The sequence below is a fragment of the Spermophilus citellus genome, assembly GCF_964194105.1.
Source record: "Spermophilus citellus genome assembly, chromosome: 6".
NCBI classification, from domain to species: Eukaryota; Metazoa; Chordata; class Mammalia; order Rodentia; family Sciuridae; genus Spermophilus; species Spermophilus citellus.
Genome location: NC_138187.1, coordinates 125702352 through 125722723, shown reverse-complemented (window position 1 = coordinate 125722723; position 20372 = coordinate 125702352). Strand labels below are relative to the sequence as shown.

General features: G+C 44.4%; 1 protein-coding gene across 2 annotated transcripts in view; it reads right to left on the bottom strand.

The window, feature by feature from the left end:
* The window catches only part of KCNH1 (potassium voltage-gated channel subfamily H member 1), a 371392-nt gene that overhangs the window by 93878 nt on the left and 257142 nt on the right, over positions 1-20372 (bottom strand). For both annotated transcript variants that reach the window (XM_081298846.1, XM_081298847.1), the window contains exon 9: positions 15769-16021. In XM_081298846.1, the coding sequence (XP_081154972.1) occupies positions 15769-16021 (253 nt within the window). The remainder of the gene's footprint in view (positions 1-15768; positions 16022-20372) is intronic.

Genomic DNA, 20372 nt, shown 5'->3' with positions numbered 1-20372 from the left:
AAGTGCTTATGGTGAAATCTTGAACTAAACAAAACTCCAAAGTAAAAATCACTCTCTGCTACTCTAATCACTAACCATTTCTAGGCTCAAAACAATTAGAAAAACCTCAGTCATTCCTGCAACAATTGTTAGGCACTATTCTGGGAGCTGAAGTGTCACAGTGGAACAACAGCTACAGAAAGGGCTGGAGACTCGGGGTACTGTTGGGGACTATGAGATAGGAAATCGTGGGAGGGGGCATCCAACTCAGGCTCAAGGGTAAGGGAGTCTTCAAAGATGTGACACCTGAGAATTGAAGGATAGTTCAAATTAGCCAGCAGAGCTCTGCAAATGTCCTGAGGCGCAAGAATCTGACTCCAGTGGAAGTGAAAACCATTCAGAAGCCTCTGGATTACTCATATTTTGGATTATCTTCTCCCTCACTCACCTTTAGCAATGAGTGTTACCCGTATATTTTGTAATCCTTTGAGGGAAGACCCTGGTCCCCTCATGTGGCAGGCAAGCTCACCTAGGTACCTTCCATCCTCTCTACACTGAGAGTGGCCAACACTAAATTCTTGTGTAGCTGTCTATAGCTCTGGCTCTGATTCTGATTCTGTTGGGGGTGGGGGGGCTTCTAGGGAAGTACTGAGAGAGTTGCCGAGAACACAGGGTGCACCGAGGGCTGCTCTTCTCTGCCTACCCCATCCCTTTTATACCTTGTCCCCAGGACATCAGGAAGTCCTTTGCCCTCAAGTCATTTCAAGACAAGAGAGGCCTTTCGTTCACTTTCCCAGGATGGCAAAATGCAACTGCAGAAATCCTGGCAAAGTAAAGGGAGGCTCTGAGGAAGAGGCAATCTGTCTCCTGGCCCTAGGAAGCACTCTGCTGGTGAGACATAGAAAGGGGACTGGATTAATCTTGGCAGATCGGTCTTGGCAGAATGTGCACCTGCACTGGACTAGATAGTTCAGGAAGACAGTGACGAGGATGTCACCTCCATTCACCATACATGCTAGACATGAAGATAGGACCCAGATTTAACTAAGACACAAAGAGAACGTTCCCAAATCTCCTCTTTCCTGGAACTGATCTATTAGGTTTTCCAAGAACTGGACCAACCATTCTCTCCACATGAGTTTTCCGGGCAGACAGGCTGGCTGTGAGCCCAGCTCCACCTTGCTGGGGGCTTTTGCTGGCCCCTCTCCACCCTCCAGTCACACTAGGGCTCTTAGGGTCCCACCAAGGCTGGCTTTCCTCTTTCCTCAGGGCCTTCCCAGCATACCCTCCAAAACCCATCCTGCTCCTTGGCCTGGATAACTCCTGCTCATTCTTTGATTACATCCAAATTTCCTCCCTGATCCCTTGGCTGGAGAAGCTTCCCACCATGTGGGCCCTTTTCACGGTTTCCCTTTGGAAACATCTATGATACCTGTAAATGTGCGTCCCAGCTCTGTCTCTGGCATATAGCAGCCACTCAGTGGTTGGGGAGTCCAGAAACAATGGGCGACTTACGAAACCTCTCCCAGCCTTGAATCACCCAGCTATAAAACATGGGTAAAAATGCCTACTTTAGAGCTCTTGTAAGGTTTATGTGAAAAAAGGTAAAGCACTTAGTACTGTTCTTGGAACACAGTGGGTGCCTCAAAAACAGCAGCCGCCACAAAAGAACCATCCTCTTCACATCCCAGAGGATTACCAGTCCCATTTTAAAGGGAGGAAAGTGAGTTCCAGAGAGGTTCAGTGACTGCCTGTGACCCATAAGTTTTCCCCAGACTGTGATGTGGCCTCCATACCAGGAGAGGCTACACAGTGCTCCCAGTGGGCTGCCCCCTGCATCCTCTTCGTCATGCGGCCCTCCCCACTGAATCAGTCGTCTGTGAAACCGGCCTTGGACAGGCAGCACACTAGGTGATAGAAGAATAAACGAGCAGGAGAGCTTTGACCCTAAAGAACTATGGGCTAGGATTTCAGTTGTTCCTCCAAATGAGCACTCTCCTCTTATGGTAATAGAGCCAGAAAAGAATGCAGACTACATCCCAGTTAGGTGTGGCCCTTTGTCCAGGTTCTGGTTAAGGGAGGAGAAGGGATGTGTGAGATTCATGAAAATACACTTAAAGGGGGAGGATCACGAACTGCTCTTTTGCTTCCCACTTTCCTGCTGACAGGAAGAAGGATGTGAGTTATTCTGGACCAGAAGGCCCAGGGCAATGATCTATTGAAAGTGAAGCAATACTGGGAGGAGCCTGGGTGCCGGACACAGGAAGTTGCCATGCCCACTCCCTTATACCTGGACTGCTACATGGAAGAATAAACTTCAGTCGTGTGTCAGCATCTATCATTTGGGGCTTTAGTTAGAGCAGCTGAACCCAGGTCCTAGCTGATGTGAGAGTCCGTGGTCTGGCAGGGCAGAATAATATGTTGGGCTCCACGGCAAGGTGCTTGCATAAGGTGAGAAGTTGTGGACTTCCAGATGTCTGGGGGACCAGGTGTAAAGTGTTGACAGAGTCTCAGGCAGAACATTCAAAGCAAGAGCTATAATGACTTCGCCTGGGTGCCTTGGCAGATCCACCCGCTTCTCTGCCCAACTCTGACTGACCAGAGAGCCTGGATTGCTGAGGATTCACTGTGCCAGGCTCCAAGCACCCAGTCTGCCTCACCCAAAGGTATTGAAGTCCAGCCTTTCAAGTTTTTTGAGGAACACTTAGTAACTCTCCCATGCATATTTGGGGCTATTTCCCCAACTGGTAGGTAAGCAAAGTTCTGACATCTTGTAAATGTTGCTTTCTCTTATCTGCAGTCAAGCTACAAAGCCCTTTTTTTATCCTCAATGCAAAAACCAAATGCTGTTGGCAGTCTCTGACCTCTGTTTCATCTGCTACCATTTACAGATGTGAGAACACACATCAAAGACAGACAGACACAGTGGAAGTCTTGTCAACTCGCCTTCCTGTCTGAGTTGTGAAAACACGCTAATAGGGATAAAGCTTCAGCTATAAGCTCCGGGGCTTATCTGATTGTGTTGGGGCATTGTGTGCTTAGCCCACATGTGTTATTGGATTTCTTAGGCCAATGAAGAAAGCAAGGACTGGAAATGCAGAGGTGGCCTTGGCTCCAGGGACAGGACTGCATTTCTTCCTACTTCTCAGAGGGTTTATCTATTTCTAGAAAAGTTGATTTTCCTTTTAGGTTTATGTAGGAGAGCTCAGAGATGTTAAAAACATTTTTCTCTTTGGCGGTTAGTACAGAAAAAAGCAATAGTTATGCCTGTCTTCAAACCACCTCCATACCAGAGTTGGGACTCTGGAATGTGTCACATGTTTATCTGGTCAGTGAGAACCTTGACGTCATAGGCTGGGTCTTAAGGGAACTGCTTCTGACTTTGTCTTTCCCAGGCAGCTATCAGACTCAAGTTCCCATAGGTGGGTTGTGTCTCACCATGTCTTTGCACACACTCCAATGCAGCTCAACCACTTGGCCATGCCTACTATGGACCAGGCAGCACCCCAGAAATTCAAGAGGACAAAACTGGAACATATGAGGTTGTCTATATTCAAGAGGCTTATAATGTAAGAAGACCAAACTCATATATATGTGTAACACTAAAGATAAAATAAAACAATAAAATAATGTAATACTCAGAGGTGGGGGAGGTTGGGCTAGGCAGAACTATGGAAATTTCTCGGAGAAGATGAGGAGACATCTGACCTTACAAGGTAAGGCAAGAGGATTTAGATAAACATGAAAGTTGCAGATGATATTTTCCAAACAGCGGGGAAAAAAACTGAATAGTTGGGAACTAAGAGCCGGCTTCTGCTATGTTCACGTTCCTTTATCAGCTCAACTCCTGTGTAGTCTTATTTACACTGATTGCATACTCCTACTGTTGCCAATGGTTGATTTGAATTATTGTCCCCACTCCCACTATTTCCTCCCATGGGAGGGCAGCTCTAGCCGCATCGTGCCCTTAACTGTCCTCTTCCATTCATCTGATTGATTCGCTTGGAAGGAAAATATTCTCCTGTGTGTGGGTCAGGCCCTTGTTCTCCCCTCAGGGACCCACTGCCTGCAGGAAGCATGCGCTCTGTGCCTCCAATACCTAATATTTATGGGAAAGACCCACTTCAGGGTAAGTGAGCACCAGGAGGTGGGCCTCGCTACTGGGAATCCTTAGATGTAGACAGAAAGCATCATCTCTAATATTAGATCTGGATGGAGGATGTTTGGGCCCCTACCTGTGTAACTTATTGTTCCTATCTTGGTTCAGAACTCTGGGGAGATGGATACGAATTACTAAGCATACCTAAGGCTAGAACCTGCCATCTTCATTTCTCCAGTCACCCCACTCTTGCTCCTGACCTTCACAGTCTACTAACACTGCTCTCCCCATGGTCTACGTAAGTCCTCTGATCACCCTAAAAGGCAATTTTTAGTCCTCAATGTAGTGAAGAACTGTGGTTCTAGTATGTATGTATGTGATTTAGCAATTTGTAAAACTTTGAATCGAATGTCTTAGGAGACCATAAAATATAGCTGTGTCTTGCAATCCATGATACCTTCTATTTCATTAAATGTAATTCTGTGACATTTGCAAATGCCCACAGCCTCCCCCCCACCACACCTTGGCTGCTTTGCTTTCCTTCTTGGCTCCTGCTTTCCTGTTCTCTGCCCCTCTTCAGTCAGTCCCTCTCAGGCTCCAACTGGTATTCCTCGGGCTCTGCTCTGGACCTTATTCCTTCTTACCCTCCCCTCTGTCCTTGGGCGTTTCCATCCTCTCCTCCGTTTCCAATTGCAAACTGGACATTTATACTTCAAGCCTTGATCTCTCTTCTAAATCCACAATTTTCCCACATTGACTCAGTGAAACCCCCCAGATCTGATGCTGGAATTAGTCTCTTTCTGGGAAATCCTGCCTATCCTCCAGAGCTGCCCACCCCAGTGAATTCTTTGAGTCATCCCAAGCTCCATCTTGCCCTTCTCCAAAGACAATATGTGACTAAGTTCAGTTATTTGACCTAAGAAACATCTCTCGAGTCTGTCCAATTTTCCGCTGTTGTAAAGTCAGGTCAGACCACTCTCATCTCAGCATCCTCCTTGCTGGTCTCCCTGCCTCTCATCTTGGCTCTGACCCATTTTCCAAACTACCAGGATGATTTTTCTAAACACAAATGCAATTCTGTCTTTTTCTCCTTTGAAATTTTCACTGGATCTCCGCTGCCATCCATCCAAATCCTGAACAAAGTTTAAGGCCTTGTCCACCCGCTTCAGAATGCTGGGCCTCGAGTATGTTGACTACTTTTCATTCCCAGAAGTGTCTCCTAAACCTTTGCAGATGCTGTCCCCTCTCCCTGGAGCACTCATTCTGTAATCTCCTCTCCCAACCCCCTATAGTCCCTGCTGCACCTGGGGGAACTCAACTCAGACATCCCCTGTCTTCCCATGGCTGGGCCAGAGAAGAGGCCCGACTATAAATCCCAAGAGCACCCTACTCCCACTCCTATTATAACCCCTTGGAACCATAAAATGCACATTCATTTCTTTGATAAGAAGGTTCACTCCATGAGAGATGGGTCTGTGTAGTTCACTCTTGTATCCCCAACTCCTGAACACCACACCTGGCACGATATGGAGCTATCAGTGAACAGATAGGACTGAGTGACACAGAGTAAGGAGGGCTAGAATACAAAAGACCCAGAATGCATGAAGCTGCATGACTTTGAGGGGAAGACTGGTCCCCAATCTAAGTGTAAGAACCCAGGTAACCTCAGGTACCTACATAGTCAGCCTGACCCAAAAGAAAAGAATTTGCCGACTTGCTCAGGAATGCTCCCTTAATTCACTGTAATTTGCTTTAATGCCAAGATGTGGTTTTCAGGTAAACTTAAGAACAAATAAATGAAATGCATGTTAGAAATTACCCTATGATAATAATTGCTCTTCTAAAGTGTTAAGACTTCATCTAAAAATGGGTCACCAGCCTTCCTTGTGGGGACCTTACTGAGCATGAGCCAAAGGCTAGCATCTCTAGCTTAATGGGGGCTCCCAGCTAAATGGTGAAGCTAAAACAGTGATTTGGAAAAAGCATGACAGTTCTCCTTCTATTCTTCACGACTGCAATTAGATAAAATTAAATTAGCCCAACGTCTCTCCACCAAGCAGATTATAAATTTTCCACTGGAAGCAGGTGAAAGTTTTCTAAGATCCCTGCAGATGAGAGCTGAAAATTGTCTTTATCTTCCTCCTTATGGTTATTTATAAAAGAATATGACATGCATTGCAGAAAATAATTGAGATATATTAAAAAATAAAAATTATTGAGTCTACCATTCAGAAAGTGTTAATATTTTGATAAATCTTTTCTTCCAAGCATATATGCATTTTTATGTAGTTGAGGTTATTATATAGTCATATATTCTGACTTTTTCCCATTTAAGATTATGTTTGAAACATTTTTCATGTCAATAAAACTTCCTATCTTTATAATAAATGCCTTATAATTTATTATTCCACCAATTTCTCTGTCTGGACACTAAATGTTTAAGAATTTCCTTTAGAAAGGAATGACAGATATAACTTCCAGTGCCTTCAGGGACTGTACACCAATTTTTTAAATTGCTCAAGCAAAAGCAGAATTAAGAAAGAGAACCTGGTCTCTGCCCCACTCTTAATCAGATAATGTGTGCATCACCTAATAGAAGTATTTTTGTGTTTTTGAGGTTCTAGATTTTTCATGCTATCACTCCTCTCTAGGAGTGTAGATTTAATGTAATTGCTTTGGTTGATGGAACAGATTTATAAATATTAATGCTTGGTTGGAGTGTGTAGAGAGACACACCAGCGTAGCCTTCTCTCCCTGTGCCAAGTGCAAGCTCATGTGCTGAGTGTCAGTAACATCCATCCAGAAACTTCACCAGGTCCTGGGTGGAATGTAGAGCAAGGGAGTGCAGGGAGGGTAGGCAGTGGGGATCCCTCTTCTCCCCTACCCCAACTCACAAGAATCGTGGGAAGCATCTCCAGGAAGGATTTAGCTTCCCTATCTCTAAAGTCATGAGGGTTTACACAAAGCTGTTGTGGTTGTTTAAAATCTTTGTTAGTTAAGCATTCTATCTTCATGGTCTGGCCATCCTCCTTTCCAAGAACACTGAAGGGAGGGGTTAGATCGTGCATGGAAAATTAATGCCGTTTATTTTCTGTCTAGATAAGTAAATAACAAAAGACATCTATTCAAAAAATGAAATACTATTCTTTTTATAGTACTGGGGATTGAATCCAGGGCCTTGCACGTGGTAGGCAAGTGCTCTATCACTAAGCTACACCCCAACCCTAAATATCATTCTTTTAAATTATGTCTTTTAACCAAAAGCATCTTAGAAACTTGAAATAATGCTGACTTTCTCAAAGTCTATTTGAAAAGTTAAATTTTCTCATTTTGAAACTAGCATATGCTCTTTTAAATAGACTTGAAAAACAGAAAAATATTTTAAAAAAGAAAATTAAAATTTCCTACAGCCTCACAAAGAAGATATCCAGTATAACACAGTGGTAAAGATGTTGATGGGCTTTCATCCACAAAAGTTTTCCCCCCATCATCAGTGAGACCATATTGCATTTTAAAATTGTGTTTTACTTAGAAATTCTTCTGATCAATGAACTAATTACTGCATAAAATTCCTTGTGAGCATTTGATTGGCTGCATGCCCATTAAAAATCCTCTGGTAAAAAACTGATCATTTAGGAAAAAAATGATATGTCCATCTTTAGTCCCTGCCCCCCCCCCGCATTTCTATTTCCTATTCCTTCCATGGATTTCTCAATCTGTCATGAGCTCTGACTTCTTTTCCTGTTTCAGAGCCATCTTTCTGAGTGATGCTGGACCCTCCACTTGGATATCCTACTGGCCTTTAGATGCAACAAGCCAAACAATCTTATCATCGACTCTCACACAGCCTCTTCCTGCCGACTTAACCTTCTATGCCAATACCTCCCTTTCCTCCAGTAAACACTTACCCAGACATCAGAATCACCTCTCCTCCACTTGCTCCCCACATCCTAGTATTTAAAACCCTAAAGACTTCTCCCTGGTGATTTATTTTTATCCATCTGTCCCTCCCAACAAATATTAGCAGATTTAGCAAAAATAGGATGTCCAGTTAAAATTGAATTTCAGTGAGTGAATAATTTCCCTCAAAAAACATATCTTGTTTGTGTTTGGGAAAAACTTATGCTAATAAGGACTTCCCATTTATATGAATTCAAATTCCCCTGGCCATTCTGCACTTAACTTGGGAGCCCCTCCAAACCCCACTTTCCTTGTCTACATATGTGCTTTGTTCCTATCATAAGCCAAAGGCACCAGATGCCTCCCCCCCATCTCCCTCTCTCTTTACAAATCATAGTGCTAACTGTGGCATACCTCTCTCACTACCTTTGGTGGTCTCCTCATGCTGACATTCAGAGCCATCCACAGATGAGCCCTGACATGCCTGCTGTTCCCATAATTTACTGCTTCCCTGCATGGTCCTTGGCTCCAGCTCAAGTGCTGATCTTGTGATTAGGTAACCCACCCCACATTTTCCTTCCCCTGATCTGTTATGTACCCTCCTTGCCATTTAGCATACCCTCATCACCTGGTATATAGATCATGAGGAAGTTTATCCTACCATTTGATAGGTCTAGGAAAGTTGAAAATTGGCAGCTTCATGCTGTTTAAGCTAAAGTAATAAAAGGTCCCCTGCCTGGAGCGTCTTGCCTTCCCCATTCATCATCCCACTCCATCCCACAACAAACATCAAGTACTGACTGCCTAAAGCAATGCTTCTCAAAGTGTGGTCCTCAAGCCACAGGTGTGGAATCACATTTAGGGCTTCTTGGCACTGTAGTCTCTGAGGCTATAGCACTACAAAATGAGAATCTCGGGGAACAGCTGAGACTCAGTATTGTGAACATGCTTCCCAGATGAGTCCTGTACTCAATGAAGCTGAGAATCCCTGGATCCATTGAAAAGTGGCTCAGTCTAGTCGGCCAACACTGGTCCCTGATCATGTCCTGCACATTCCCATCCTGATGCCTCTAGAGGCTTTGCTGCTCTGACCACATCAAGACTCAACCCATCAAACTCCTCATGGGCAACCCACACCCTGCTCAACTTCTACCTCCTCCACGAACATTTCCCTGATCACCAGGAAGTATACAGATAGAGGTACTGTGCTGCTTATGGTCACTAACCATGCATTGGTCTCACTTAATTTGACAGAACATTCCCCCAAGACTAAGATGTCTTTCTGTATTCCCAATGAAACTAACACTATGTTAATTTCATATGTTAAAACTTCCTAATTTCCAGATAAATAGATGCTGCATTAATATCCAAACAAAGTCAACAGCCCAAAGAAGCTAACTGTCAAGCAAAGATGAGTGCCCTCCAATGTAATAACTGTGAGAAGGACATACTCCTGTATGTTTAGGAAGGATGTACTTGTAAATTCTAACCATGACAGGACTGCAGATAGGACTTGTGTCACATAAGTCAGTCTTGCCCATTAACCTTCCCCCCATGGCCATTCCTGCCCCACCCCAACCCTTTGATTAGGCTTTGGCTCATCTAGAAATTGACCTGTCTCTAGGTGACAGTTATACCTGGATCTGTTTCAAAAAGACACTGCAAATTCCTCCTTCCCTCCCCTTCCACCCCATCCCTCCTCCTCCTCCCCTTTTGACTCTCCAATCCCCTTCTAAATCTTGCAGGTTATCCTTCTCCCAATACCTCTGGACTCTGACTCTCCTACTCATCTCCCTTCTACCGCCCACTCTGGGCCTCACCCTTTCTTCCGTGCCTTCCAGCTCTTCTCCATGCCTCTGCATTTGTGGAACCCAAATCCTCATGTCACTCACCTGCTTAACGTTCTCTCTGGGTCCCTCATCCTCACAAGGTCAAGTTCAAACTTGTTATGGTTATGTGCTAAAGGCTTAGTTACCAGCCTGTGGCACTATTAGGAGGTGGTGCCACCTTTAGATAGTGGGGTCTAGGTGGAAGGAGGAGGTCACTGAGGTGCAAATTTGAAGGGTGTATTTTTTCCCTGGTCCCTAATCTGTTTCCTAGCTATCATGAGGTAAGCAGTTTTGCTCCTCCATGCATATCCCAACATGATGTTCTACCTCACCATAAGCTCACAGGCATGGGACCAATCAACCATTGACTAAAACCCGAACCCATGAGCCAAACTAAATCTTTCCTCCTTTAAGTTGTTTTGCTCAGCTTTCTATTGCTGTGACAAAATACCTAACACAAGACTCTTACTTTGACCCATGGAGCCAATCACAGTCCAGCCTCTGTCTCCCAATTCCACTTCATTCAGTAAACAGTCCCTGGTACCTTCTATGTACTGGACCCTGCGATAAATGCCAGAGATGTGAAATCAAAGGGACCTGGACTCACAGAACAGAGATATGAATAATGCAAACAGATGCAGTATGATGGGCTCAGTAGAAACACAGGAGGACTTGAGACTCTTAACCAAACTAGTGGTTCACTTTTTCAAGGCTATGACTAAATCTCAAGTCTAGATCCAGGCCTCTTTCTACTACTTGACGCAGCCTGGCCAAAAGACTTCCGATGTTCCAACAGAATGAAAGCAAAATGAAAAAACAAGACACAAGATGACCCATGAACAAAATGCAAATTTAGTACTAAAATGCAAAACCCATTAGTTACAATGAAGTGAGATTTTATAAATACGGCACTTATAGGATGGAAACACAGTGAGATAAGCACCACCCTGATCTCCGACTCATCTATGCTGGTCAAGGAACTGAACACCAAGACGTGAATCTACATGTAGAAGCCAACAGCACTTTTGGGTAGGGACAAAATGATACTTATGTCTTTTTATTCTAACATCTTTAAAGATTCAGAAGAAATCTACCTCTCAAGAATCTAATAAATAGAATGGGCATATTAAAGTGTGAATTTATTTCAAGGAGTCAAGAAACTAAGTTTGAGAAACTGCTAAGTAATTTCTAAGAAAATTCCAAAAGGAGATTGGGGGAGGGTGTCATATTAAATATAAGGCACAGAGAAGAACAGAGGGAAGGAGATTTCTAGAATATTCTGTTGTCAGAGGGCAGCATGGCTTTCAATACAAAAAGGATGTTGTCTAGGTTTGTGGAACTATGTTTTTAAATTGTGGATTTTGATCATGTCAAGAAAGCAATTTAGTAGGTTATGATGTTCATTTAAAAAAAAATAACAGCTGGGTGAAGTGGCATATGCCTGTAATACCAGCGGCTTGGAAGGATGAGGAAGGAGGATTTCCAGTTCGAGGCCAGCCTCATCAACTTAATGAGATCCTAAGAAACTCAAAAAAATAAAGGGCTGCCTATGTGGCTTAGTGGTTTAATGCCCCTGGGTTCAATCCCCAGTACCAAAAATAAATAAATAAATAAAATAAAAAATAAAAGAGCAACTAATAAAAAACACCATGTTGCATTTCATACAGTGAAAGAAATACTAGATTTTATGTAGCACTGTGTATACACATGTATTAGTTTGCAACATCATGCACATTTCATGTGGTGGGTTGCAATCATGAAAAATCTAGAAGACTTTCATTAGCAAAGGTTCTATTTTTAACACATACTAAATACATTCAGTTATGAGTACTGACCTTTTCTTCATTCTTGGAGTCGGTGCTAAAATTAATCAGAGAATGGGGGTGGAATATTGGAACTGGAAAGAGGAAGCAAATTAGCAGAAAGTAAATGAGTCAACTGATAACAAGAGACCAGAGAGCAAAAGAATGAGATAGATGAGCTCTGGATATTTTTCTAAAGTCTCTGACTTGTGATAAAGATTCCCTGGATATTATCCTTCCTCACTGGAGCACGGATATATCGCAGCTGCTCAATGAGCATTTGTTCAATGAGCCCCTAGAAGCACTTGCATTTTCTCTGTGGTAATACTTGTCACAGAGTGATTGCTGTCCTTTAAATGTCTGTCCCCTCCATTACAGTTCTTAGAAGGCTGGGGCAATGTTTGGGCCACTGCTGTCACCCTCACCCCCACATGAAAGTACCTGATGTAAAGCAGGTGTTCAATTAGGTTTTGTTAGATTTAAGTGAAGGGCATCAAAAGACCATAAATATCTAGTTCCAACACCCATTTGATGTTTGAACCCCTTTGCAAGAACAAACTGATTTTGGATCATTGAGCAAAAGTTATTCTGTTGGGGGTGGTAGGCACACGCCTGTAATCCCAGTGGCTCAGGAGGCTGAGGCAGGAAGATTGCAAGTTTAAAGCCAGCCTCAGCAACTTAAGAGAAGCCCTAAGAAACTTAGTGAGACCCAGTCTCAAAATATAAAAAGGGCAGTGGATGTGGCTCAGTGGTAAAAGCACTCCTGGGTTCAATCCCCAATATGGAAAAAAGTTCTACTGAGAGCAAAACAATATGAAAACTCTAAGTTTCTAGGGAGCAAATAGCTTGGGCTCTCTTATGCCTCTTGACTCCGAGGAAAGGCTAATTCAAGGACTTGTCATGTCCTTTTACAGAATAAGGACCTCTTAACAGATTATTCAGGATATAAAGTCTTGGACCTAATTTTAGGACCCAAAACCTGGCTGCCAGGGAACATAGGAGGTGCCTTTTCTAGTCTGGACAGCTTGAGGGCAGCAAACACTGTGAATCCAAAGCCAAAGAGCTATTCGAGTTTCCAACCACATTGCCACCTCGAGCAGGCAGATGCCCAGGAGGGTCTGGATTTGGAGAAGCAGTCAATGGACCAGGTCAGCCAGACTGAGGGGAAGCAAGGAGGGGTAGGAAGTGCCACTTGCTTCCTCACCTCTGCTCAGTTCCATCCTCCATGCCAGAGTCTAGGTGTCCAAACCAATTTCTAACTGAGCAGGTTAGGATGGGTTGTTAAGGATGGCCAGAGTATGAGTGTATTAGGTAGAGGGTGCTGGTCTCAGGCTGGATTCCTTGGAAAGGCACATGGTGAGTTATCAGTGGAGAAATGAAAGATGACCTGCACCAAGCGTTAACCCAAATTCAAATTCAAAGGATTGCTCCTAGTCACTAGTCTTTCTCAGCCAGGTAAACATCCTGACAGCTATTACCAATACAAAAATTAAAAAAGTTCTATCAAGGGTATGGATGGGTATTAAAGGTGGAGATAAAAGCCCTTTCCCTTCAGATATACCAAAGCAAAGTCTTTAACCTTCCCGAGTCCTGTTCCTTATGCTCTATCAAACCTCACTCTTCTGTGACAAGGCAAGGAGCAGAGTATCTGGTCCGCAGGTCAATGGATATCACAGATCCCAGAACACTTAGCAAACAGGCTCAGTCTCCAGGCCCCTCCCAGAAGCTACTCCAGTCTCCCTCTGACCATCTGCCAGCATATGCTGAAGGAATATAAATCATCCTGGGTTTACCCTGAATCAAATGGAATCAAGAGGGCAAGTTGGCTTGGGGCCCAGGGAGAGAGAGAGAGGCTGCAGATTGTATACTCCAGCTCCACGCAGTAACAAAGTTTGGGAATATTTTTGTTGTTGTTGTTTTCTTGCACTAGGGATTGAATCCAACAGTGCTTAACCACTGAGCTGTGTCCCCACTCCTTTTTAGAGACGTGTCTCACTAAGTTGCTTAGGGCCACACTAAGTTGCTGAAGCTTGACTTGAACTTGTGATCCTTCTTGCAGAGAACCATAACCAAGTAGGACGCATGTCATTTTTGCCAGAGGGAATGTTTGAGAAAGGTGACCCTGCTCAAGGACCAGGGCGGATCCGGTTTTAGGGTGGTTCCAGGTTTAGGGTGTGGATCCTGCTGGGATTAGGGCCTGCAGTTTCACAACCTACCCCCAGCAACTGCCGATAAGAGAGCTTCCCCATCCCAAGCATATAAATACCCCTGTGTGAACAATAAAAATTTGCAGCTTGATCAGACTCCTGTCTTGCTGTCACCTTTCGTGTCTCTTGTCCCTTCATTCCTCCCCATCTAGGTTCGCTGCCCACGTTGATGTGTCCAGCCGGTCGGGACACCTTCTGTCTCAGGCTCCCTAGTTACTGGGATTACAGGCATGTGCCACCATGTCCAGCTTCAGTTTGGACCTTTTAAACAAATAATTCTATCCGTCTCTATGTAGTTTGTATCTCAATAAAACTCTAAGTTTCTAGGGAGCAAATAGCTTGGGACTTCAGTGTAACTCAATCTCTCCATGCCTTAGTTTCCAGAGAGATCATATATCAAAGATAAAACACGTGCTTATAATATCTAGCATTGGGCTGGGGATGTGGCTCAAGCGGTAGCGCGCTTGCCTGGCAGGCGTGCAGCCCGGGTTTGATCCTCAGCACCACATACAAAGAAAGATGTTGTGTCTGCCAAAAACTAAAAAATATTAAAAAAATGTCTCTTTCTCTCTCTCTCTCTCTCTCTCTCTCCTCTCTCACTCTCTCTTTAAAAAAAAAATAATATCTAGCATTACCTGGCAACATCAAGGGCCAGAACATGACGTTAATTATCATTAGGATTATGGCACAAAATGGGTAAGAGCAGAGGTATGTTATATAGGTACAAGGTGATGGTCTAATCAGAGGATTCCATGGGCTCCATCAGCCATGAGGAAATTCCCTTCACCTCTCTGAACTTTAATGTCTCATCTACAAAATGAGGATAATAAAGCCATTTTATAGGGTTACCATGAGGATTAAATGAGAATCTGTATGTAAGCTGTTTGGCACAGAGTAGATGCCCACAAATGATGGCTATTATGATGATGGTTATGGCTCGTTTCCCTCAGAGGGACAGAACCCCAAGAAAAACGTGAGTTCCTGATGAGTTCCTCGAAAGCCACTGATGTTCAGTGTTCCAAATATCAACATGTCCCCCCTGTCCCTGCTCTTTCTTTCATGTTCCCTATCACTGTGTATGGTGTTCCAGCTTCCCCGTTCTCCAAGTGAGAAATCCTACAGTCCTCTTGACTGCTCTGTCTCCCCCAACAACAAATTCATCTCCAGGCTCTATTGATTCTACTTGTTAATATCCCAATTCCATCTTCTCTCCATCTGCCTGTTACCATCCTAGTTCAGGCCACCATCAACTTGTCCCTAGATAACATGCCTACACAACCTGGTCTCCAGGCCCCAGCCTCCCTCCTTCAATCCAATCTCCAAGCTGCAACTTCTGTCATCTTTCTAAAGACTAAATCTGACTATGCCTTTCATCTTCCCTATCCACATTGGCTTCCCCAGGTCACATCCAAGGCCCTTTATGTGGCTTCCAGAGCTGGATGTGATCTGCCAGTGCTCCGCTGTCTCCAGCTTCATATCTTGTCAGAGCCTCTATCATTTTGGAAACACTGAGTAACTAGCAGTTCCCATAATGAATCTGTCTCTGTCTCCAATAGATGTCTCTGTCATCCCCTCCTCTTAGACTATTCCTTCATTCCTTTTATTCTCTATGCTAACTAGTTCTCAATTTTTCGGTTTTAACTTAGGTGTCCTTTCTTCCCTCTTGGATACTGGATTGGATACCCCTTTCAATGTATTGCAAATATCTGTTTGTTCATTTTTCTCCTAGACTCGGAGCCCTAAGGACAAAACCATTCTTGTCATTGAATACCCCAAGAGCCTCAGACAGCACTGGCACAAAACAGGCACTTAAATATTTGTTTGAGGCTGCACCAATTGGCCCTGCTCTGTGGAGCAACCTCTGGTTGAAGGTGACGATGACACTGAACTGTCCAGCAGCTAAGCCAATCTTGGGTACTAGAACCTGTCCATTCAGCAGGGGAAATGCCTACCTAGGATAGCCACCACCTCATCATCTTGAATCACCTCCAGAGAGCCAGAGACCACAAAGCAGAGGCTGTCGACACTCTCTCCAGCGTGGTAGATGAGGTCCCCTGGGGCACAGTGCACTGTCTGGAACTCCATGGCCAGTGCCCGCAGGCAGCCATCGCTGGCCAGTCGGAAGGCTGGGTGCTCCTTGAACACCTTGCGGTTCAGATGCACGCAGATGTCAGCCCTCATGTCCTTGGGGCAGATCTGCAGGACCTGGATGGGCACAGAAAGAAACAGTGTGAGGGTCCCCACTGCAACCTCCAGTTCACTTCCTTCAGCACCCCTGGGGCAGCAGCAACACCCCACAAAGCCCGACTTTACTCTTCTAGCCAAATCCTGCCCTGGTGGTGCTCTCATTCTGTGGGAAAGACAAACAGAGTCTAAAATAATCTATGCTGATTGCTCAGGACACAGGTCTGAGGGTTGGGACTGGGAGTGTGTGGGACTCCATCCGGGAAGTCTTCTCTAAGGTGACATTGAAGCCAACACTTGCAGATGCGAGTGAGCCACGTGGAAGAACAACATTCCAGCAGGCTGGCAAACAGAATGGTTCTGAGGGGGCCTGAGCAGTAGCCATCATGGAAGGAGGGAAGGGGAGGGTGAGGAGAAGAGGCTCAGAGAGAACAACAAGCTCAAGGGACTCTAGGTCAGGACTCTAGGTCAGCCTTTGGTTTCATTCTGGCTTTGATGGGAGGAGCACTGGAAAACATTTTAGCAGGGGCGGGATGAGCTGACATATTTTAAGAGGAATACTGCAGCCACAGAGTGGGTTTAGAGAGCCCTGATTGTAGGGTAGAGACAGTGGAATCAAGGAATTTGTTTAGGTCACTCCTACAAACATCCCAGTATGAGGCTAGGGACCTGTGGAACTTTGTCAGTAGAGCCAAATTCAGGTTACGTTCATAAATAAGTAAAAAAAAAAAAAAAAATTAAATTGACATGTAACAAAACGCACACACTTATGGGGTACAGCATGGTACTTTGATACATGTATACAGTGAGTCTTGATCAAATCAGGGCAATCAACATCCTGCAGTATTTATCATTTCTTTGTGTTGAGAACATTCAAAATACACTTAGTTCTTTTGAAATATATGGTAAATTTGTTGTTAGCAGGTACAAAATTACAGTTGGATAGAAGGAATAACTTCTAGTATTCCATAGCCCAGTGGGTTGATTATAGACTAAAGAATATGTTATGAATGTAGAACTGACATGACCTGCTGATGGACTAAATATGGGGTATTATTGAAAGAGATGCATAAAATAACATTTATTGAACACTTACTGTGTAACAGGCATTGTTAAATACTTTAAAATTATTCACTTAATACCTATTTATTGAGTACCTTATGGTATAACAGGCATCATTTTTAGTTCTGAGGATGAGGCAGTGAAAAAGATATAGACAAAAATCCTAACCCTTTTGCAATTTACCATCTAGTAGGAGCAAACAGACAGACAAATAATATCTAGTGGTGAGTGCCAAAGAGAATAACAAAGAAGGAAAGGGAAAGCAGATGAGGGACCCAAATTTACACTTTAAAAGTGTTGTGTGCAATAGCTAATGTGGTCTTCATATAAACCCCATGATATAATGTTATTGTGTCAGTTTTTCAGATGAAGAAACTGTTGCTCAGGGAAATGACATAACTTGCCCAGAGTTGCACAAGCAGGAAATAGGATAGGAGGGATCTCAAACCTGTTGGTCACATCTTAACAAACTCTTATATTAGGCAGATACACAAAACAGCTGGGCTTGTAATTTTACTTGCAGCATTTTCAAAGAAAAATGGGAACTGTAAGGGGACATATAGGTCTCATCTTCTCAAACAATGAAAACATTTTCAGCTTTTTCTAGAAGGAGAAATATTTCCCTGAACTGAATTTTTGTTATGAAACCTCTGCATGGCCTCTTACATAGCAAGCATTCAGTAACACAATAGAACACCTTCAAGTGGACTTTTCCAGTGAATTCAGGAGTGGTTCTGAAATAATTGCTCCCACCCTCGTCTGTGAACACAGCATGGGACCTACAATCAAACATTCGTTCAGTGAAAACTTTTCCTTGCAGTGCTGGGAACTTTTCTGCCCCTGCTTCTCTGCCTTAGCACAGGCCATTTGCTGAGCTCAAATAGCACCTTGCTCTTGACAACTTTATTTCCTATCCACCCACCCACCGGGTCTCTGCGTGGAAGCGCAGCAGTGGGAAAAGGTCAGAGTCGAAATCCCGACTCCTTCCCCATCAAGTGACTTAACAGCTCTGTACCTTTGTTTTCTTGTAAAACACAGACTGGTAACATTGACTTGCAAAGGTTAAATAAAATCACATCTACCCGTACACAGCTCAGGGCAGCGTAGCCCCAGCAGGTGACTTAATGAACATCCCCTCCTTCTGGGTACCCGCTTTCTGGGAGTGGGGATGGAGGACTCAGAGGCACACAGAGCTCAGGCTGCCAAACCTTTGGCAGAGTGTTTGCTAAGTGCCTCGCTCCGTAAGGCTTATGAAAAACAAGGCTCCTGCAGAAGTGAAGATTTAATTTGGGTTTCTTCTTTCCAAGCAGATCACCAGAGGGCAGGGAGCAGGTGCATGTCATGTCAAAATGGTGCTCGGTAGTTAGGAACCAAGATTTATTCTGCAGGTGAGTTCACCTTTAAATATTTGGTTTCCTCTGACTTGGGCTTTGCTGGCAGAGACTGCTAGCAAACAAGGCAAGGCATGGAGGCAATGTTTTATTCATGGGCTCTGATCCCAGAGCCCACAATATGAGGAGGTGAGAGAATCTGGAGTGGAGGAACTGCAGACTGCTGTAGCCTTTGGGCATTTCCATCTTCTCATCTACTAGCTCCACAGAGGGGTGGACGGTCCTCAACCCCACTGGCAATACCCTCCCTACTGCTTATAGGAGGAGATACCTCCTTTTCCTCGAGAGCCTCAGAGGCCACAGGGATATGTCACTGAAGGCTCATAGCCTCCCCCAGCTAGGCAGGACTGCGTCAAGGTTAAGAGAGAAGACTTAGATTCAGGCAGATCTGGATCCAATCACAGCCTCAGCATTTGCTGGAAGCAATACTTAGCTTACTGAGTTTTCATTTTTGAATTTGTGTGTGGATTCCCCCCCCCCCCAAGTACTAGAGACTGAAGCCAGGGATGCTCTACCACTGAGCTATATCCCCAGAATTTTTGCTTTCCTTAAATTCAAGACAAGGTCCAAGTTTCCCAGGCTAGCCTTGAAATTGTGATCCTCCCAAGTAGCTGGGGTTACAGGAGTGCATCCTGCACCTGACTCCATCATGCGTGAGAATTTTGCAAGGATTCCATGAGCTGTTGTATGGAAGGTCCTAGAATAAGCAAATATTCAGTGCCCGAGTTGTCATTTTTGATGCTATTGTAGCAGCAACATCATGTCATCAGAGGGAGTCTTTGTAGTTCAGAAGTTCGTAGCTAAAGGACCTTAGAGGACATCTAGTTTCCAGGTATTATAGGTAAGAAAACTGAGGTTCAGAGAGACAAGCATGTGCTCAAAGTCACCAGCTACTTACCACTAAATCCAGAGTGTTCCAGAACTACCCTGGTAGGTTCTCTCCCTAGCAGTTGCCCGTCATAAGCCCCTGCCAAGGGGAACAGCCATTCGGGCCACACTGGGCTCTGTAGTAAGTAACCATAGTGAAGTTCATGGCTATTTCCTCTCTCATCTGGGCCAGGAAATGGGACAAATCCCAAAGCCCTCCACAGCAGGGAGGGAGAGGGAAGGTAAATGCTGACTGTGTCATCTCTCATGGGCAAAGGCCCAGCCTAGCCCTGCAGGGAGGGTGGTGGGGAAGGGCTTCTTTCCAGACAACCAGATTTACAAAGGCATTCTGGGGCCTGGGAAAAGGAGCTCCAGGGCAGAGAGATCAAAGTTCCTTTCTGCTCCATCACCGGCCAGGAACCCACAGAGCCTACAGGCATTGTTGAGAGAGAGGCACAGAAAAAATAGGGACAACTGGGGCAGGGGGTTGGCAAAGCTGGGGACTCAGTGCGGCTCCAACTCCCAACCTGCCCATCCGGGAAATAAGAACCTCATCATCAAGACTCCTGCTTCTTCCCTCCAGTACATGTTTTAAATTTTAAAAGGGTAGGGGAGGGAATCGAAGGAAAAAACTTTGGAGTCAAAGGGAAACTGGGTTCAAATCCTAGTTTTGCTGTTCTTTGCTCCATGACCAGGGGCAATTAGTAAAAGGATTTGGCCTTCTTGTCCTCATCCTGTCAACAGAGATCGCAGCAACTCCCTCCCACGGCTACTGAAGGCCAAATAAGGCTCTGTTGCAGGGGCAGACAGGCAGGAGAAATAAAAACATACATTTATTGTCAATGCACGGTCAAGACATGATAGCCGATGCTGTGGCGGTGCTGCTGTAGGTCTCATGGCACAGTCAACAGATCCAAAGTGACATTTCTTTTAAAGTTGAGGGCTGATTTTAGTTCATTTTTCCTTTTACACTGTCACTTCTCAACCAACTATTCCAATGAAGAAAGATAGGAACATGGACAGCTGATCCCAAAGGCTAGTTGAATTCGGAC